The following is an 18041-nucleotide window of genomic DNA, read 5'->3' on the forward strand; positions in this document are numbered from 1 at the left end:
GCCGGGCCGGGCCGTGTCCTCGCCTCGGGCCGAGGTGAGCGCAGCGTGCGGCTCCGCGGCCGGCGCCGTCCGGGCCGCGGGGTGAGCGGGAGCTTCGGGCAGGGCCGCAGGGCCGCAGGTCACCTCCTCCTGCCTGAAGGACAGCGTGAGATCCGGAGGTGCTGGTGAAACGGGCTGAGGGTTATTCCGGAGAACAGCAGTGCCAGCTGGACGGAGCATGCGGCAACTTCGGCTGGGAACTGCGGTGACGGCTTCTGTAAACCCAGTTAGCTGTCTGCGTCCCTCTAGTTAGCAGCTGAATTTCTGCGTGCTTATGAAACTGTAGAGTCCTGGGCTAAATGGTAGGTGGCCAAAATAAAAATATCTGTAGTGCACGAACCATCCCCTGCTGTGAGGTTCCTTGTGCGTCCCCGTGTATTCYGGATTTTCTGTTGAAACTGCAGCATCGGTTTCACGTTGGAGATCAAGCCGCCTGGTTTCATCCTGACTGTGTGCGYATCGCCGGAGCAGGCGCAGCTGCTGGCTTACTCGCAGGCCTGAGGATGTTTTGCTGATTTATTACAAAACCCCCTTGTTTGGCTTTTCCTTCTCGGCTTCTTTTRGTGGCGCTTTCCATGCAGTTGTTCGGAATTAATTTGACAGTCCCCTCATCAGTTTGTCTTCCCTGATTTATAACATGCAAAATGTTGCTCTAGACAAACTGGCATAGCATTTTTTTTTTTGGCATGAATTGAGTTTAAAAATATGCAARTATCTGGCAAACTTCTGAATAAAGCGAATGACAAATAGTTGAGAAATTGGCTCAGGAAATGTCTGAAGTGTTCAGGGAGGGGGTTGGTTAGATGAACACAAGGAGTAGTAATTACTACACTGGTCTGGGAAAAAACATCTGCAGCTGAAAGCTGGGAAGGAGGATAAAACTGGAGGAATCTGGAGAGCAAATCAGCAGCTTCCAGGTAACAGCTGGTTTTATGTGTGCATGCTGCATGCTGCTCCTCTGAGTTTAAGGGGTCTCCAGGCAAAGTTTGTTTGGAGACTATATTGTACCTTATTTGGGACCATCTGTGGAAGGGAAATCCTGGAATGGATTAGTGTTTTTGTTTTGTTTTGTTTTGTTTTTTTTTTTTAAGTAGTGTTGTCCGGCTTCGTCTAGTCTTTGCCTGGGCCGTACGCATTTTGTAAACAGCTGCAGCAGACTTCTCCTTTCGGAGCTTGTTGTATGTGAATTAAAAAAGGATCAAGATAAGACTTGAACAGCTCTTTTGAGTTTTTATGGGGCTCCTTTGTGGCATCGGATATTTTGTAGTTGTTGAAAGTGCAATAAATCATGAGCAGCCTTGTTTGTAAAGTTCTTGGACATATTAGCCTCCCACCTTTAAATCATAAATAACAGATGAAGTCCTCTCTCTAGTAGGAACTACTACAGTTCTCTAAATGGAGATGGGAGAAATAGGGTCCCTCCTCCAAACCCAATCCCTGCTGCCGGGATCTTTAGATCTGAGAATATTTGCTTCTAATATTGAACCCTCTCTATTGGTAGTGGGGGGAAAAATGCTGTGTGATTGTTTCAAGTAGGATATGTAAAAAAGAAACGTAATGGGTCTTCTGAGCCTTTTGTACTTCTGGCAAAATAATAATAATAAAAAAACTTCCCCCGTGAGATCAATGCCTGGCTGCTTGGCTCCTTTACTAGTCATCTCAACAGGCTCCAAAATGAAAGGAGAAAGGAGGTTGGCTTCCAGCTCCTGCGTGTACCCCGACTCAAGGTCTCTCTGTGACTTGTTCGCTAGTGATTAAGGAGGAATGTGGTTGCTGCCTTGATCCGTGGATAGGGGAAGGACTTTGGTCCCCAGGGCTGTATTTCCAGCCCTTTTAACTAGTGAGAGGTCATGCAGGTTTGTTCTTTCTTTCTTTCTTTCTTATTTTTTTTCAATTCTTCTTGGATCAAAGGGAAATATAAATATCAATTTACTCATACTGTAAATGTGTGCACAATAGGGTAAGATAACAATGATTATCAAAGACCTGCTTCTGGGAGGTGAAGATGGACACAGCTCTAGATCAGGATAAGATTTGAAAAACCAAATAGTCATAGTCTTGCTTTTGTTTTCCCCTCCAGTTTGTGAGCTTGTTCGCTTCAAGTCTAAAGCCAACAAAATACACCAAGTGAACCTGTGTGATAAAAAGGCAAATTTCATTTTAAATTACATGTGCAACCTTACTTAAGTTTGTGCACCTATAATGCAAAGGTCCTAAATGGCAGAGTATGTCTCCAGTCTCTTAAAGATGAGCCGTGGTGCCCCTCTGTCAACCTTACGGGAGGCCAATCCTTAATCCAGGGATCTTTTTTACTTCTACTCTAGTGTTTATTCGGTTACAAGCTGCCAGCCGTGGTGAAGGCCGCGAAGCTGCTGGGTGTAGCAGCAGTTCGGCTTGCCCACAGGCGCCGGCGGGAGTTCAAGCAAGCTTCAAACGTCGCTGCGCACCACCTTGAGGAACTGCAGCTGGAGCACACGCCGTGCAGGGAGTTTGTGTGTATGGTTTTTGTTTTTGTTTTTTAAATCTTGTTGGTTTCTTTCCCCTTTCCCCTGATTTGGTGAGATGTAAGGGGAATTACAGACTTAATTATTTCTTAATTCAACTTTTTTAGTTGGAACAAGCCCGGGCTAGAAAGCACTTTGCACTGGTTTTGTTAAAATGCCCTCTAACCCTGTGAAAGGAAGCTGTGGGTTTTGTGTGCGGAGCCGAGCAATACTCCCAGTTGTGGATGGCGTAAAGCACGGGCTAGAGTCATCTGGCACTGTTGCAAAAATGAGCCAGGACTAAAGGAGCTGAGAGGAACGGTARCTCTTAGCTATGCTGCGTATTTGTCACCTGATAATTTGCTTTGCTTTGCAAAGTTTGGATTTCAAATGCCTACTGATATAAAAGGATGCTGTCAGAGCTTGTGCCAAACTCTTTAGGGCAGAGTCCCATAAAAATGTTAGTGTAACTGAGACCAAAATTTGACTTGGTGAGGGTAACTAAAAGTTATATAGTGCTTTCTCCTGCAACAGAGTCCTGATCCAGCTTGTGATGTTAACATCTCTAACCATCACTATGTTGATAGGAAATACTTCACTATCAGGAACAAAACTCTGCTTTCATGCTGCTTAGGTAAAATTGTCAGGCTACTGCTATGGTAAGAGCTATAGCTGTTGGACAGTTATGGAGGCTTATACCTAGATTCTGTAAACTGTGTTGCTATTTTATTATTATTATTAATGAGGAATTTGTGGGTAGACGCATGGACAATGATGTAGTAAGAACATCTGGTATTCATAGATAGCCAGTAGACCTGATCTTTACCTTCTGTCCTCAGAAGCAAAACCAGCTCTTGGAAAGCAAGTGTTTTACCTACTATTTAAATGAAGCCTGAAATTTTAACATYGTGTCTCTCTTTGGTTTGGTTTGGGGCTTTTCCTTTTAATTTCAAGGGAAGTTTTGGTTATTAATTAGAGAGTAAATCCTTTATCCTTAAATTATAGCATTGGATTCCTTCTTTCTTTGTCACTAGACAACCTCATCCACAAGCATCAAACTGATTTTTAGGGATAGGATTGCAGATTGCTGCTGAATTCAAAGTGTGGGTGGGGGAATGGTAGAGGTAGAGATATTTAATTTCCTAGAGAGAGAGAGAGAGAGAGAGAGAGAGATCATTATTTTTTTCTATTCCCTCCAATAAACATGCAAAAAAAATCTGTATATTCTGCCAGTGTAGAAACTTCCATAGGAGTCTTTTGGGTCAAATTCTGCAGAGATGCAAATTGATCTAAGTGGTAAAACAGAAGAATCTGCATAAGCTTTGTGTTYCCCTGAGCATAAAGCAAGTGGCTTGCATGTTTGCATGGAAGGAAAGGGTGTAGAAAGSATCATGAGTGTAGGAAAAGCATCTAACAGATGATGAAATGTGAAGAAATACAATAAAGCAGCTTCTTCTGCAGCGAGTGTCTTCCTTTCTGCTTGCTGACACTTAATTTTGCACACCAATAAATTAACATAACGACTGTTTAAACTACTTGGAAGACAAACAAAGGTGGAAAAACTTTTTTAAACTACTACTGAATTCCTTAATAAATRGGGGAGGGAATATTAATTAAATGATAACACCAGAATCTCCTGCTCTGTAGAATGAACTGGGGTTAATTGTTGAAATTATATTGGTGTAGTCCCACTGCTGTCAAAAAGACTAACAAAACAGTTTTAAGCAACTGCTCGTGMAGTGTATTATATTAGAAACACAAACCCAAGTACTATACTGGGGAACTGATACTGCAAAAGTCACTCCGGAGAAAACTCCTTGGCATAGTCTTGCTATGGTCAAACAAGTCTTTTAGCACATCTCCCAGCATAGTGTTTCCTGGAATAATAAGTCTTTTCTAGTCTAACATGATAATGCATCTGATTATAATTCATGAAAATACAATTGGTTTTCTGTTATTGTGGTARAGAAAACAGATACGTGCCCAGAAGGAGTTTGAGCTGGTTGTATGCAAAGTCATCTGAGAAGCACGCAAATAAAAGGGATTTAGAATAAAACTTATTTTCAAATTTACRAATAAAGAATGGGTAAAAATGATTGRGAGGGTAACAGCTTTTTAACTGGCRGTCTTGCTTTCAGTTGAATATAGGTCTGCTTTAGCTTCTCAACTGAAGTGTTTGGAGATGTGCAGAGCAGTTACCTGCTCGGAGGTGGGTTATTAGAGAAGCTCGAGACTTGAAGGCGAGGTTAATAATTGAAAGGGTTTCTTCTTATTTAGCTGTACAAACTTGCAGTTTACTGAAGCTTTGGCTTTGTATTTTCATATTGATGACCTAATCTTTAGTAATATCAGAAAATAAGAAGGAAAGGCAAGAGAATGCTGAACTGTGTCACCATCTAAAACTGTCTTGGGTTTGGTGCTGCAGTTCTGCTAAAAGTCGTCCTACTTTAAATACAGCTTACAAAAAATCTCTGATGTTTCGATGTTATTTTCTGTGCCACTGCTGTAAACTAAGCACAACTTATTCCTGGTTGTAAAATAGCGTAGCAGCACAGCAGAAGTGTTCAAGCAGAACGTTACTGTGGCTCATGTAAAACTTCCTCCTGCGTGTGAGGCGCTCACTCAGAGCGAAGCTGAAATTTGGCAAAAAACCTGTTACAGAATACTTTTGCAATATATATCCCTCCTGCCCTCCAAAAAAAGCCATTCTATGAAACGCCTGACTCTTTCAGTGAAAGCTATTTGAAGCAAGTTTTGCAAAAATTATCACACTTTTTCTTACAGTTCCTTTTTAGAGCACTGAGTTTGTTGGGGTCCATCTGGAGCTTGCTGTTTTTGTGGAAGCAGATAGGTGTCCTGGGTTTGTGCCGCCTTGGTGCGCACCCTCGGTCATCTTAATCGATCCAGCATATTTGGGCTTTCTGTCCACCCGAAAGAAATTTGATTAATTGCTTTGGCCTTTAGTGGAATGCAGCATTTCCAGTCTCTCAGGGAAATGTACTCGTAAATATAACTGGCATAATTATTGCAGTAAGCTATTGCGTAGCAGTATATGTGGGGCATACGCAGCAGGTCATTAGGAGCCTCAAAGCCAACTTTTACGTTGGGGTTTTCAGTATCATCTATCCACATTAATACGTAAGCTTTAACCTAAAGGTGAAGAACGTAAACTCCCTTTTATTTCCCATGTTATAAATAACTTTTAAGAACTAGTTATTCGACAACTCTTTTTAAACTAAAGCGTTAGGAGGTATTTTTCAAGCTGTCCTGACCGGATCTGTTGGGAGAGATCTTACCCTTGTGTTTTGTGTCCTTGCCTTCCTGTAGACTGACTGCTCGTTTCACCATTTTGCAATACGGGATGTGCTCTGGTTCACTTAACGTACTTGTGGTTTTGTAAATCAGTTAATAGAAACAGTCTTGATTTTTTTTTTCCTTCTTTTTTGATATCATTTTGGGCTTGCAGAGTTTTTTTTTTTTTTTTTTTTTTTTTTTTTTTTCTGGTCTTAGCTAAGTTGCTTAGGGTCAAATTCGTAATCATATTTACGTACCTAAGTCCAATGAGCTGATACCTCTGTGGAGCTATGTTTTAGTCTCCCTTGATGTCAGTTCTCAGTCTTTAAATGGGAATAGCGTACCTCAAAGAGATATCAAGATAAATATTTTTATGACTGAAAGCAACTTTTATCAAATATTGTGGCTGTATGAATAGACAGGCCTGGACTGAATTTTCCCTGTTCTCCAAACTAAATTAAGGCTGTGTTATGTGCTTTAAAATCAAGGAGTGGGAGTTAGATTTGGAAACACTGAGACTTCAAATGATAAGACTGGAAGCAGCGATGTTGTTCTTGTGGTAATCGGGTATTACAGCCACGGCACCTCTTTAGTCATTTTGCTGCAAGTGGAAGCATGACATTAGAAAGCTTTCTTAGACTATTCACCCCTGCCTTTGATTTGCTTTGATTTATTTTATTTTTTTAAACAGCTTAGCCATAGAAATAAGTCATCGGTTCTGTTTACAAGTTCAGGGATGCATTGGAGACGTGTTCTGGATTGAATTTACCCACCCAAAATGGAGCCGAGTGGTTCATTTTTGTGTAGCTGTTGGCAGGCTCCCTACTAAGTGCTATTAACTGCCTTGTGGATGTGTGCAGGGGGTATGTATCTGGGGCCCTGTGCCCTAGCCGAGCTAAAACAAGAATAGGCAATGTGCTAATGTTGTCAGGAGTAGTCTTGCTTTGGTGGGGAAGTAGATTAGACAACCTGATAAGTCTTCCTTTCTAAAAAAGACACGAAAAAAAAACAAAACGAAACTGTTCTTAGATTCAGTATTACAGTACAAAAAAATCCTGTTTGGGGAAAAAAAATTAAATAAGTAATTTCATACAATGAAGATGATGCTTAAGAAATCTTTATCCTGTGTGGCCCGGGGGAAGGAACTGGGGAATCCAAAGAGTTTTCTGCTCGCTTCTTTGCTGAGGAATATAGGACTAGATTGTTGCTTCCTAAATAATTCCCACTCCAGAGGCGTGCGTTGTGTTATACTTTATAAACAGCAGAGTCTGTTATGGCAGCAACGTTTATRTATATATACATGCATATATATGTCAAGCTTTTACGTTTGTATATAGTCAGTGTGCAGTAACTCGGGACCAAGCTGGAGCCTTATTTTGTGACTTCCTCGTACTACGCGTGTTGTGCAGAAGCTGCTGCACCCTGTGTTGCAATCGGTGTTTTGGGGTAAGAGTGAGTCCTAGGGAGAGATCTGAGTACTGCGGAGAAAGGCAAAAGTAGGGAATTCGTACGAGGGGCTTTAAAAGCAGCATTGCTTTTAAGGAAGGAAGCAGGAAGGGGGGGGGACTGCGTAACGAGAAGAGCAACGTAAGGTGGCATTGCTCTTTTGGCAAGGTGGCAGGCGTGCCGGTTGCGTCGACGCGGCGCGCCTTCTGGCCGCTTCAAATCCGTCTGCTGGCACGCGGAGAAGGCGTCCGCGGGTCTCCTCTCGCGGCGCGGCTGCCTGAGTCACGGAGCGGCGGGCAGGCCTGTCGGAGCCTGCCGCCGGCGGCCTGTCGTCGCCCGCCCGCCCGGGGCTGGCTCCCCCGGCGCCCTCGCTGCCGGAAGCGCGGCCGCGGCGGAGCGAGGGGCGTTCGGGCGCTCCTGGGGCAGCGCTTCGCGCCTTGCTCTCGGAGGCGCCGAGCTGAGCAAGCGGGGCCGCGCGGAGCCGCGGGCAAGAGGAGAGACCGCGGAGGTGTTTTCGTCTTCCTCTAGCCCTGAAATGACTTAAGCGGGGTTCGCGTCTTAYAACCTTTAAGCGCAGAGCGGGAAACGAGCTTAGTAAATATATGGGAAAAGCCCTGTATTAAAATAGTTTATCATCAAAATTACCGTAGGGTTTGTTTTCGCTGAGAATCTGCGTTTGTTTAATCTCCTACCAAAATCTTATGCCAACACTCTGACCCAAAGCTCAAGTGTTTGTTATTGGTAGGGTTTGCCTTGAAAGCCTGGCGTTTCTTCAGGTGCTGGCACTGAGCTCATTGATTAGAATTGGTAAGTGCTGTTAAGTCACTGCCTAATGTCGAAATGGTGCCTTTTAGCTCATAAGATAATTTAAGATCAAAGAGYGATGTTTTTTAAGATACAGAGATGTTGGAGTCGGCTCCAGGTAGAGGTAGGTACCAAAGAACAGTGATTTTTTTTTATTATTATTTTTTTGACAGCAGGGCGCAGAAGCATCTGCTTTATTTGCTTGTGTGCTGTTGGCACTTTTTCACCCTGAAATATGCTTCTGACGGCTTTCTCTTTTGGGGAGCGCTGAGTCAGTGAAGAGGAGTTAAAGAATAGATCCACGTGGGAGACCGAGGGCTGTCCGTCCCGTGTGAGTGCCTTCCTCAAGGGGAAGATGCCTTTGTGGCACCGTAGCAAGAGGGCGGAGAAGCAAACAGCTCGTGCCCTGGACCCACCTGGAACCTGGACAATAACGTTTTACTCTTTTGAAGTGAAAAGTTTCTATGTCTAGGTTTAAAAAAAAACAAACAAAAACCCACCCATAAAATGGCTTTTTTATTTCTTTGGGTGATACGTTATCCCTTTAATTAAATAGCTGACTTACGCTTGACAATTAATTGAAGTGGAATGATGTATTTATTTTTTTTGTTAGAAACCCATGACTAATTTTTTCTTGACATTCTCACTATCTTACTGTTCTGGCCTGCCCTCCTCCARAATTGCTGCTGTATGCCAGGCACCGGCGCAGACCAGCGTTCGCTCTTGTTCGGGCTTTTACCTGTTCCAGACAGAGCTGTTGTTTTCAGGCGTCTTCCATGTCATCTCTCCAACACTTTCCATTTCATTTTGCAGTTTTTTCATGTTAGAAGATTTTTTTTTTTCCCTTCCTATGGTACTGCCTGTGCTTGCAAAGTCATCTGCTAGCAAGCTCAGGTGAGTTTTATATTTGATTATAAGAGGCAAGATTCAAATTGGATGGGGCTGGAGACACTTGAATTAAAATCAGTATAGAGGTAAATGCAAAGAATTTAGCTTGTGCCTTATCTTACTTTCGCTAACTGAAAAAAATCTGCTGAAATTCAAGCCTGTGTTACATTACAACAAACTATGACACAGACTGTTTTTTGCATCTCCTTTGTTCTTAGAAGGCTTTAGTCCTTCCATAGGAAATTTGCTTCAGTGAGTGAACTTATGCATGGATGAGTTGGGAACAATGCAGTCTTTGTTAAAATTAAATGTTTTCTTTTTCAGAGGGAGTGGGCTTAAGAGGAAGGAAATGTGGTTTAGATTTTTTTTAAGTTTCCTTTTAAAAACTTCTTCCTCTTTTTTTTTTTCCTCTTTCCCCTCACTCAAAACACAAAACAAAACAAAAATGCAGACAACCAGAAGTCCCCAGGCAGATAACTCACCATACATATTTTTAAAATGAGTAAAATTCCGTATCATCTGGAAAGCTATGTAGGAAAACTGTCAGTCTGAAAAATGACCGTCTTGGTTATTTTCTCTCCCCCATCCCTTCCTCCTCTCCTCTGGGTTGTTCTCTTTCAAGAACATACAACTTTTGTTTCAGTTTTTCTAGTTTGTATGTTTGGCAGGGTTTTATCTAGTCAGAGTCACTGTTGCATGTAAAGAAATTTAGGCTTCAGTTTACCCGCGTGCTTGAACATTTTGCTGAATGAGGACCTGGAATTAGCTGTTGCCTGGGTTGATCATTCATAGGGTTGTGCTGGAAGGAAGAGCTCTAAGATAGGTTGGTGGGGGTGAAGATGCTGGGGGGGGAGCTTAAGGTAGGAATACAGTTTAATATTAAATTGACTAGATTTAGACGTGACAGCTGGAAATCTCTTTCTCTTCTCATTAGAGGAACTCTGTCCGACAGCAACTGCGTGACAGACTTCCTTCCTGCTGGCCCAGGAGCATCTGATGCTGGTACCATGGCTGACCCTGTAGCAGGAGAACCCGCGTCCCACACCAGCGAACTCTGCAGCGACTGTGGCCAGTTCCACCTCTTGCCTGACAATCATCTCTATAACTTCCAAGACGATGTGGACGAYGAACTCATCTGCCATATCTGCCTTCAGCCTCTGCTGCAACCTATGGACACCCCCTGTGGACACACGTACTGTTTCAAGTGCCTCGAGAACTTCATGCAGGAGTACAACTTCTGTCCGATGGATCGCAAAAAACTCTCTTTCCAGCAGTGCCACAAGTCCAGCCTCCTAGTGCGAAACCTGTTGGATAAGCTGGTTGTCCTCTGTCCTTTCAAGGCAGACTGTCAGCAGACGATGCAGCGGTGCGAACTAGAAGCTCACCTGCAGAACAGGTGCCTAGCCATTTCCGTAATATTCCTACTCCATGTTTAATGCTGTCCGTGTCTGTTTTGCGTTTGAACAGAAAGATCCATTCGCAAGAGCGCTGTTAAACTGGGGCGAAATGGGGCACCAGAGGGTGAGGCCAGAAAGGTGGGTGGGTGAAGACAACATAATTTGTGTGCACGTACGTGTAGCTCGAGTGTGCTAAGGAAGTGCTTCCCTACTTGGCTGCAAGTTGTTCATGGATTCAAAACCTATCAAATGTATGTAAATGTGTGTGTCCTGATCTGGGGCGCCTGAATCTTTGAAAGTTRTTATAAACATGCTTATTCCTCGTTTCACTTGCCCAGAGAAGAAAGACAGGCACTAAGTCAACACTCTGGAGGCAAGGGATCATGCAGTGTTGCCAGTTTAATTGGTCCAATTAAGATGTGCAATACGTGAGTCTTTGATCCAAATAATGTAAGTCCCTCCAAGCTGCACATTATGCAGTTGCTGAATCACCTACTTAAAATTCCATTATATTCCCTCTTTCTTTCACTGAGAAAAAGAAGCAACTGAAAAAAATATGTATTTTTTTCCTTCTGTGGAGGAAGAGAGACCCCCCCCCCCCAAACTTGCATTTTGCAGCAGAGATGTGTTTTGGTGCTTCCACTGCTGATTTTGCTAGTGGCAGGCCGAACTTTGTAGCTTTAAAAGAAATGCAGGTGACAGCTCTTGCCCTGGCACTTGAAGAACATTTGTTCCTCGTTAATGATTGCTGGAAAGGGAGCTAAGTGCAAGCTGCAGTACTGCGAGCAGAAGCAGTGCTGCTTTGCCAGTGTATTTTGTTGRTGTGTAATGAGGAATGCAGTAGCCTTGTTTCCCTTCAGTTGTGTTGTAGCTTCTTGTGGGAAAACCATATTTAAAAAAAAAGTCAGCTAGTGTGCAGGTAAGTTATGGTTAGGATGTTTTTGCAGTTCCAGACAAGCGTGTATCCTTTTGAGTCCTGCTTGCCTTCAGTACCCACAAGCTGAGAGTTCATGTTAGAGCCGTGGAGCCTCTTGAAGAGGGAAAACACTTAGGTACTCCTTCCTCCTAGTCTGTGAGTGCTTATAATCTCCTTTTTCTTTAGCTAGCTGTACAGCTTTCCTGTTGCCAAGCATTAGTCTACAGGGASAGGGCTGGCCAGCCTTGCAGTTGCTCCTCTGCTGCGTTGCTGGCGCCGTCCCCTGTGCCAAAGGGACGTGCTAAAGAAGTGACGGGGRCAGAGGCCTTCCTCTTCCCCGCTGTGGATCTACCCTGGCATCCATAATTTTTTCTGTCGCTTGCTAATCCCTCTGACGTGGAAGTCAAACACAGAAGAGGGAGGCACCCTGAAATGTTTACACTTCAGACCTCGCTGGAAACTGTGTCCTTCTCTTATACCTTTCATGGGTCTTTGCACCCCCTTGGGGAGGGGGTGCTCTACAAAGCAAGTTTCACCTGAGCCTACTGAGCCTAGGTAGAAACCACAATGGGACTTGGGTGGCAGGATTGTCTTGTTTTTTAGTTTTATGTGAAATTAACTGATAGGAGGAGGCTTGAGGGAATAAGAAGCAATCTAGGAACTTGCTTCCTTGAAGGATTTTTCTCTGTTCTTTGCAAGAATAACTTATTTCTCCACATTTATAAGAGGGATGTTCACAAGTGGATTGATCAGCTCTTGTCCCTAAGTTTTAGGGCCATGTTAATGCTTGGAAAAAAAAATATCARGAATAAAGCAGAACCAGCACAGTGAGACTTGTTTAGCCAGAATGTAAATAGTTTAATTTTAAATGTGACTCTAGTAACCACCCAGTATTACTCAGGTCTCTGGAAGTGATGCTTTTGTATTCATGACTTGCCTCACATGCCACCTTTTTTATTACTATTCTTTTTACTCCTGATCTTTGATTTACTCCTGATAAGAGCTTGCTTTTCCTCCCTCATTTTTGCTGAGATAGGTTGGCTATAGTATAATTGCACACGATATTTTGTTGAATATTGAATTACTTCTTGGACCTTTATGAGGGGAATAGTCAATAGGCGTGCAAACTTTCATAAATTGCCCACAATCAGGTAGAGCCATCATTTGGGCGGACTGGTGATAGAGCTTCATTTGAGGTCAGGTCTTGTTCAGCAAAAAAATAAGCAAGCTAGCCTTGGTTGCTGTTGTTGCATGTTACTGATTTGTTAAAACAAAGCCTAATTCAAGGCTGACCTTGAAATGTGAGTCACTTCCTTTGCATAAAGGTATAGTTCATGTTCTGCACTTTTAGAGCTGACCTGAGTATTTGTTTGTGTTTCAAAGGGTGTATTTTTGTCTTCGCTGGTGGCTTGTCTGGTAAATATTTAGCAAGGAAAACTGCTCTTCCCATTCCATCCCCTTTTTGAACTAATTTGTTTAGTAATTTTGAAAGTAAGTGAATAAGAATTCCACTTTTAAACTGATAGTATTAGAAACAGAAGATGAAGGTCAAAGGAGAATGAATATTAACACCTGTGATGCAAGCTGTGCGGATGGCGAGAACTTGAACGCGCTTCTTCGCGTACGTTTGTCAGTCAGAGCTTGCGTGTGTGCTGAGTTAACCACACAGGCAGAGACCATCTGCTTACAGTCACAGACAATCTTTCTCTAGGTGTCCGGGTTTCAAGAAATATAAAGCTGAACTAGAGCGGAAAAAGAATCCCTTTCCCAAAGGGAAGGAAGATCTCCCTGCCAAAGTGGAAGCAAATACACCCAAGGATCCCGAGGTACCAAGCGGAGGATCGTCGCTTGTAGCAGAAAGCTCTGCAGCTGCGGTGGTATCACTGGGGACTGCGGAGCCTGGACTGGTTAATCCAGCTTTTGAAGAGACCGAAGAAGGTGAGTTTAATAGAGAAATGCAGTTATGTAACTGCCTTTTTATATCATATAAATAATTATTTCATATATGTCAATTTTTGAAGTGTCTCCAATATTCTTAGGTATCCTCAGTGCTGTTTAGCCATCAGTACCAATAGGGGCAGATCTCTTTCCTCAGCTTGTCCTTGAACAGCAGRAAGGTGCATTCAGGTGCATCACGTGTCACAAGACCTGCTCGCAAGCACAAAACTGTTCAGAATAGTTCAGAGCATCTCACAACAAAAGAATACTGCAAATAAAGTAAAGAAACAAAAGCAGCCTCTCTCAAAAGGGAGCATGGCGTAAAACGCTTGAAAAGGCCAAATAATTAGTAATTAGGAATAGCTCCAGCTTCCTCTTAGTCTTGTTTAAAAAACTTAAATATACATTCTGTTTCCTGGAGTGATCAGTTCCTCCTAACGGTAATAAGCAAGTGAGTTTTTTTTATAGCCTAACCTAATTTTTGTATTGATAGTTATGAAACCCTTCCAGATAAAAGTGACTGTCTCTGCTTCAGAACAAATCACTTGTCTCAACCCCTGTTAGAAGTCAGCAGCTTGAAATCTTGATGCCTTGTTTCAAAGCTGGTCTCAATGTCCATGTGYGCAGATGCTGCAGCTGGGAGTTTGCTGCTGTGCCTGTGCCAGAATTAACGCGTTCGGTCAGTTTAATTCTCTGTTGGAGTTTTTCCCAAGTATACTCAGGGCAATTTTTTTGTATCTCTGTGACAACTGCAGCTCACCTTGACTGGCGTTGGGCCTGCCCAAATGCTGTAGTGCCAGTAGATTTAATGTGATTTGCTAACGACAGCTTTCAGCTTCAAAGCATCGGAGGAGCTTTGCTTAGTCTTCCGAATGCTGTGAAATAGGTAAACATTACGCCTGTCTTGTGGTGGCAGGATGGGGAAGCAGGAGGAAGGGAAGACAGAGAAGGGAAATTGCCGTGACTCTATCGCAGGCAGCTCTCTTCAATAGCACCAGCTAAAGCTTATCAGTCCCCTTTTCTGCTGGAGATCGTGGAATTTGGAGATTTGTTGCTTGTTGGGCCTATGGCAGGGGACTTCTAGCTGTCTCCATAGGAAAAGTGCATCTCTTAAATAAGTGAAACGTACAGAATGCCCTATAATAAAACTTAAGAAATAGCAATGAAACAGTTTAAATTTGCAATAAGATAGAAAAAGAAGGGAAACATTCTGGAGAAGCAGTGCAGAAATAGGGGCTTTCAGCTTTTAATTTGACCTATTCTTTCTTCTCCTTATAACTGCTTTCCTCTCCTCTCCATCCAAACGCTAATTTTGAACACAGCCTGCCAGTGTTGCAAATCGCGTGGTGTTTGCTAAATGAGGGAAGGTTCTATTCATGTGTTGGTTTTTTCCCTCTTACGTTTTCACAACCAGACCTTCCCCAGCGAGCTAGTCTCGTGGCCGAAACGAGCACGATTGAGATTCACCGAGAAGACCCTGAGGAAGATCTGGGGATGAGGATAGTAGGGGGTAAGGATACCCCCCTAGGAAACATTGTTGTTCAGGAAGTCTTGCGGCATTCTGTTGTTGCTGCAGATGGAAGAATAGCACCGGGAGACCATATTCTTGAGGTACGTAAAATCCCCCGATAGTCTCATGGCTCGTCTCTTGACAGATGAATTTTATTTACCTTGTAAATAAATAAAAATTACCTTTTTATTTACCTTGTACCACAGCTTTTTGAGATTTAGGCCACTTTTTGTAAAATAAGAACCATCTGATAAATTTCAGCCAGTGGCACCACTTCTTTCCAACGAACTCTGCTCTAGCTGGACAATCTTCTAGTTGCCTTGCTCTACTATGTTGTCTAAGCTGCGTTTCCTCGAGGGGCAGGTCCAAAGTTTAAGACCTTATGGCTTAAAGTCAGCATCATGTGAGTAATAAAGAGCACCGAACTCATAGCAAAGCTGRTCCACAGCCAGATTCAGTTTCCAGATTAACCTGGCATTATGCTACATTGCAGTGGGCTACTTGAGGTGACAAGCTGGCGTACAGCAGTAAGGCCAACACATGATGAGGACTGTTAAAACCTCCTGGCTATGGCTGCTTGATYGTTTGACAAGCAGTCAAGACCTAATTATTCTGTTGGACTGCAGTAATGACCAGCAGCCCCACACACATGGCAGATCAACTCAAGAGATTGTGTTTCTCAGACCAGTAGTGTAACTTACATTTTATCCAGTCAAACTGCGCGTGTCTCAACCTTGACTGGACTGTAAATAGAGCAGGTTCCCACACTTAGTAGCCCTATTAACATCCTAAAGGGGGACTGTATAGAATTGTATGTGACAACAGTCTAAACAAAAAGTAGCTTCTCCAAATTACCCTGGTAAAGGCATGACAAGACTGATGATCTTAGAAGTTCTGTAGACTATGGACCACTATTCCAAGTGCGGATGGGAAATCTCCAACTTGAGTCTTCTCCAGCAAGAGTGTACTGAATACTGGAAATTAGTGGAAAGCAGTTCTGCATTGCCATGGGGTGGAGGTTGTGATTTTTAATATTTTGCACTTACAGATTTGTAAGCTGTGTGAGTTGTCCTGTCTCTTTTCTGTACTCAGCAATTCACCATCACTGTCGGTTGAACTTAATYTGTTTTCTTCTGCATTCTTTTCTAACTTTGCTTTCTAACGTGCACCAGAGGCAGCTGCTTCAGTCATGCATTGAATAGGGAGTTGTACATCCTGTCTCCAACTGTGATGTTCTGCACTGCAAAAAGCGTCTAAATTATCTTGGTTCTGATCAGTGACTCTGGTTTGTTTGTCTTTCTAGGTGAATGGTGTCAACATTAGCAGTGTGACTCACTGTCAAGCAGTCTCCTTTCTGCGCCACCCTGGCCCTGTTCTTCACCTCATGGTCCTGCAGGAGAAGGGTTTTTCCAGTAAGACTGTACAGCAGGATTCCAGTTCTGCCCCAAATCGGGAAGTGATCCATGTTACCTTGGTAAAGAGAGACCGATCCGAACCCTTGGGGATCAAACTCATCAGGAAGACGGATGAGGCAGGAATTTTTATTCTAGATCTGTTAGAGGGAGGTTTGGCAGCCAAAAATGGAAAGCTGAGCCGAAATGACAGAGTGCTGTCCATAAATGGCCAGGACCTGAGACAAGGAACACCCGAGACTGCTGCACAGATCATCCAGGTAATTTATACCGTGGCAGAGGTGTCTGATGACTCTGCAGCTGTCTGCACTGATAGCAGGGCTCCTGTTCTGACCTAGGGGCTAACAGAACATGCTGGAGCAAATAGCATTCCCTTAAATAYCTCTTTGGGAAAGTGACTTCCCTGYAGATGTGTGGGAAGCACTGCTTCCAAATGAAGATAAACATGAAGAGTGGGAATCTATCATGACTCAGCTCTGACAAATCTGAAGTGAGGCAGTTGCTCATGACACTTAAGTTCAGCTAAGGCAACTGGATCTCCTTTGTAGYGAGGTGTTTGGAGCCTTTCTTGCAGAATAAATATTTGCGGGTACTGAAGATGCATGCAACAAACATGAGATACCAGGAGAGCTTTCTGTGCTTCATTTCAGCTAGTCAAACTAAAGATGTTAGCAGGGAGATCTGATAGGCTGGCAGCACAGAACAGAACCATTTTCATTTATTTGAATCCCTCTTAAGATTTTCCACTTAAACTGTATTTGGTAAAGGAGTCTAGAGAGCAACAAGGCCACTTGGACTAAAAACCTTCTAAAATACCGAAAGGGAAGTAGCACAGTATTCTTTTCCTGTGTAATAGGGATATGTTCTTGCTGCAACGTTGCGAACATCTTAGTGAAGGGATTGGGCAAGGAATTTTGATTTAAGGAGTAAGGATTGCTAGAGGTGTAGCAGACTTCTTGTAGGTTGATTTTAAATTCTTTTTCTTCCTAGATAGTGACCTCCAGTTTCTGTTTTTAATCTAAAAATCTGGACACAATACATCTTGTTACATACTGTTTATATCCTGGAAAGGATCTGAGGTCAGCAGAGCGAGGGAGAGCCAGTTCTCTTCCTGGTAATCAGCAGAGGAGTGCAGAGGGGTGGGAAAATACGAGAGAGAGAGCAGGGTTCCAGTATACATGTGATTCGATACTATAATCCATTAGAATTTTGTTCACATCCCATTAAGTGCTAATATATTTCTTTCCTRGTGTGCAAGTGTTAGTCTTACGTGAGCAAATCCATCTTGATCCCACAGAAATCATAATAAGAGTCTCAGAATTGGCTTCAGCGGATTTGGGGATTAAATTCCTTTTAAAGTGATTTATAAAACTGTGATGGTCTTCCAAACATCATCTGTTCTTCTGAGTTCTAATTAAAATTCTTGGTTTAATTTGGATTGTAAACCATTTGAGGAAAGGAGCTCCTTTATACTTGTATTGTGAGGTACCATTTGCACCTATAGCACATATATTAAAAAAAAAAAAACCCTAACATACATACCTGCTCATAGGTACTACACATGCAGTTTGGTATCCCCTAGGTGAAGGGAGAGGGTGAATCCTCCTCTTAAAATACAGTGTTTACAATGTATTTTATGAAGGCATGGATGTGTGTCAACTATTGTCTGAGGGGGAAAAAATGTCCCACGTGGACTGACTTTTGAGGTGCGAAGGTTTTAAACTGTTTTCCAGAAAACAAAGCTTTCCTATACTAATAACAACAAAAAAGACCCCTGTATCAGCTGGTGTAGTCTTCTTCCCAGGTTATAGGATTCAGTGCTGTGAGGTGCTGTGGCACCAAGAGAATGGGCAYGGTGAGAAGTGAGAGTAGCAACTAGTTTTCTCATCTGTGGTAGCAGATGTCATAAGTAAG

General features: G+C 42.9%; 1 protein-coding gene across 2 annotated transcripts in view; it reads left to right on the plus strand.

Moving 5' to 3' along the window:
• Positions 1–23: 23 nt before the first annotated feature.
• Positions 24–18041, plus strand: part of LOC146584659 (ligand of Numb protein X 2-like) — a 28430-nt gene continuing 10412 nt past the window's right edge. The window contains exons 1-5 of one of the 2 annotated variants that reach the window (XM_085324269.1): positions 24–34; positions 9889–10350; positions 12979–13205; positions 14620–14816; positions 16019–16387. In XM_085324269.1, coding sequence (XP_085180395.1) covers positions 9962–10350; positions 12979–13205; positions 14620–14816; positions 16019–16387 — 1182 coding nt within the window. In that variant the 5' untranslated portion in view covers positions 24–34; positions 9889–9961. Of the gene's footprint in view, positions 35–923; positions 957–9888; positions 10351–12978; positions 13206–14619; positions 14817–16018; positions 16388–18041 lie in introns of those variants that run through there. The other variant, XM_085324268.1, reaches the window with a different exon arrangement.

The sequence above is a fragment of the Rhea americana genome, unplaced genomic scaffold, assembly GCF_003343005.1.
Source record: "Rhea americana isolate MKP2758 unplaced genomic scaffold, rheAme1 scaffold_90, whole genome shotgun sequence".
Classification (NCBI taxonomy): Eukaryota; Metazoa; Chordata; class Aves; order Rheiformes; family Rheidae; genus Rhea; species Rhea americana.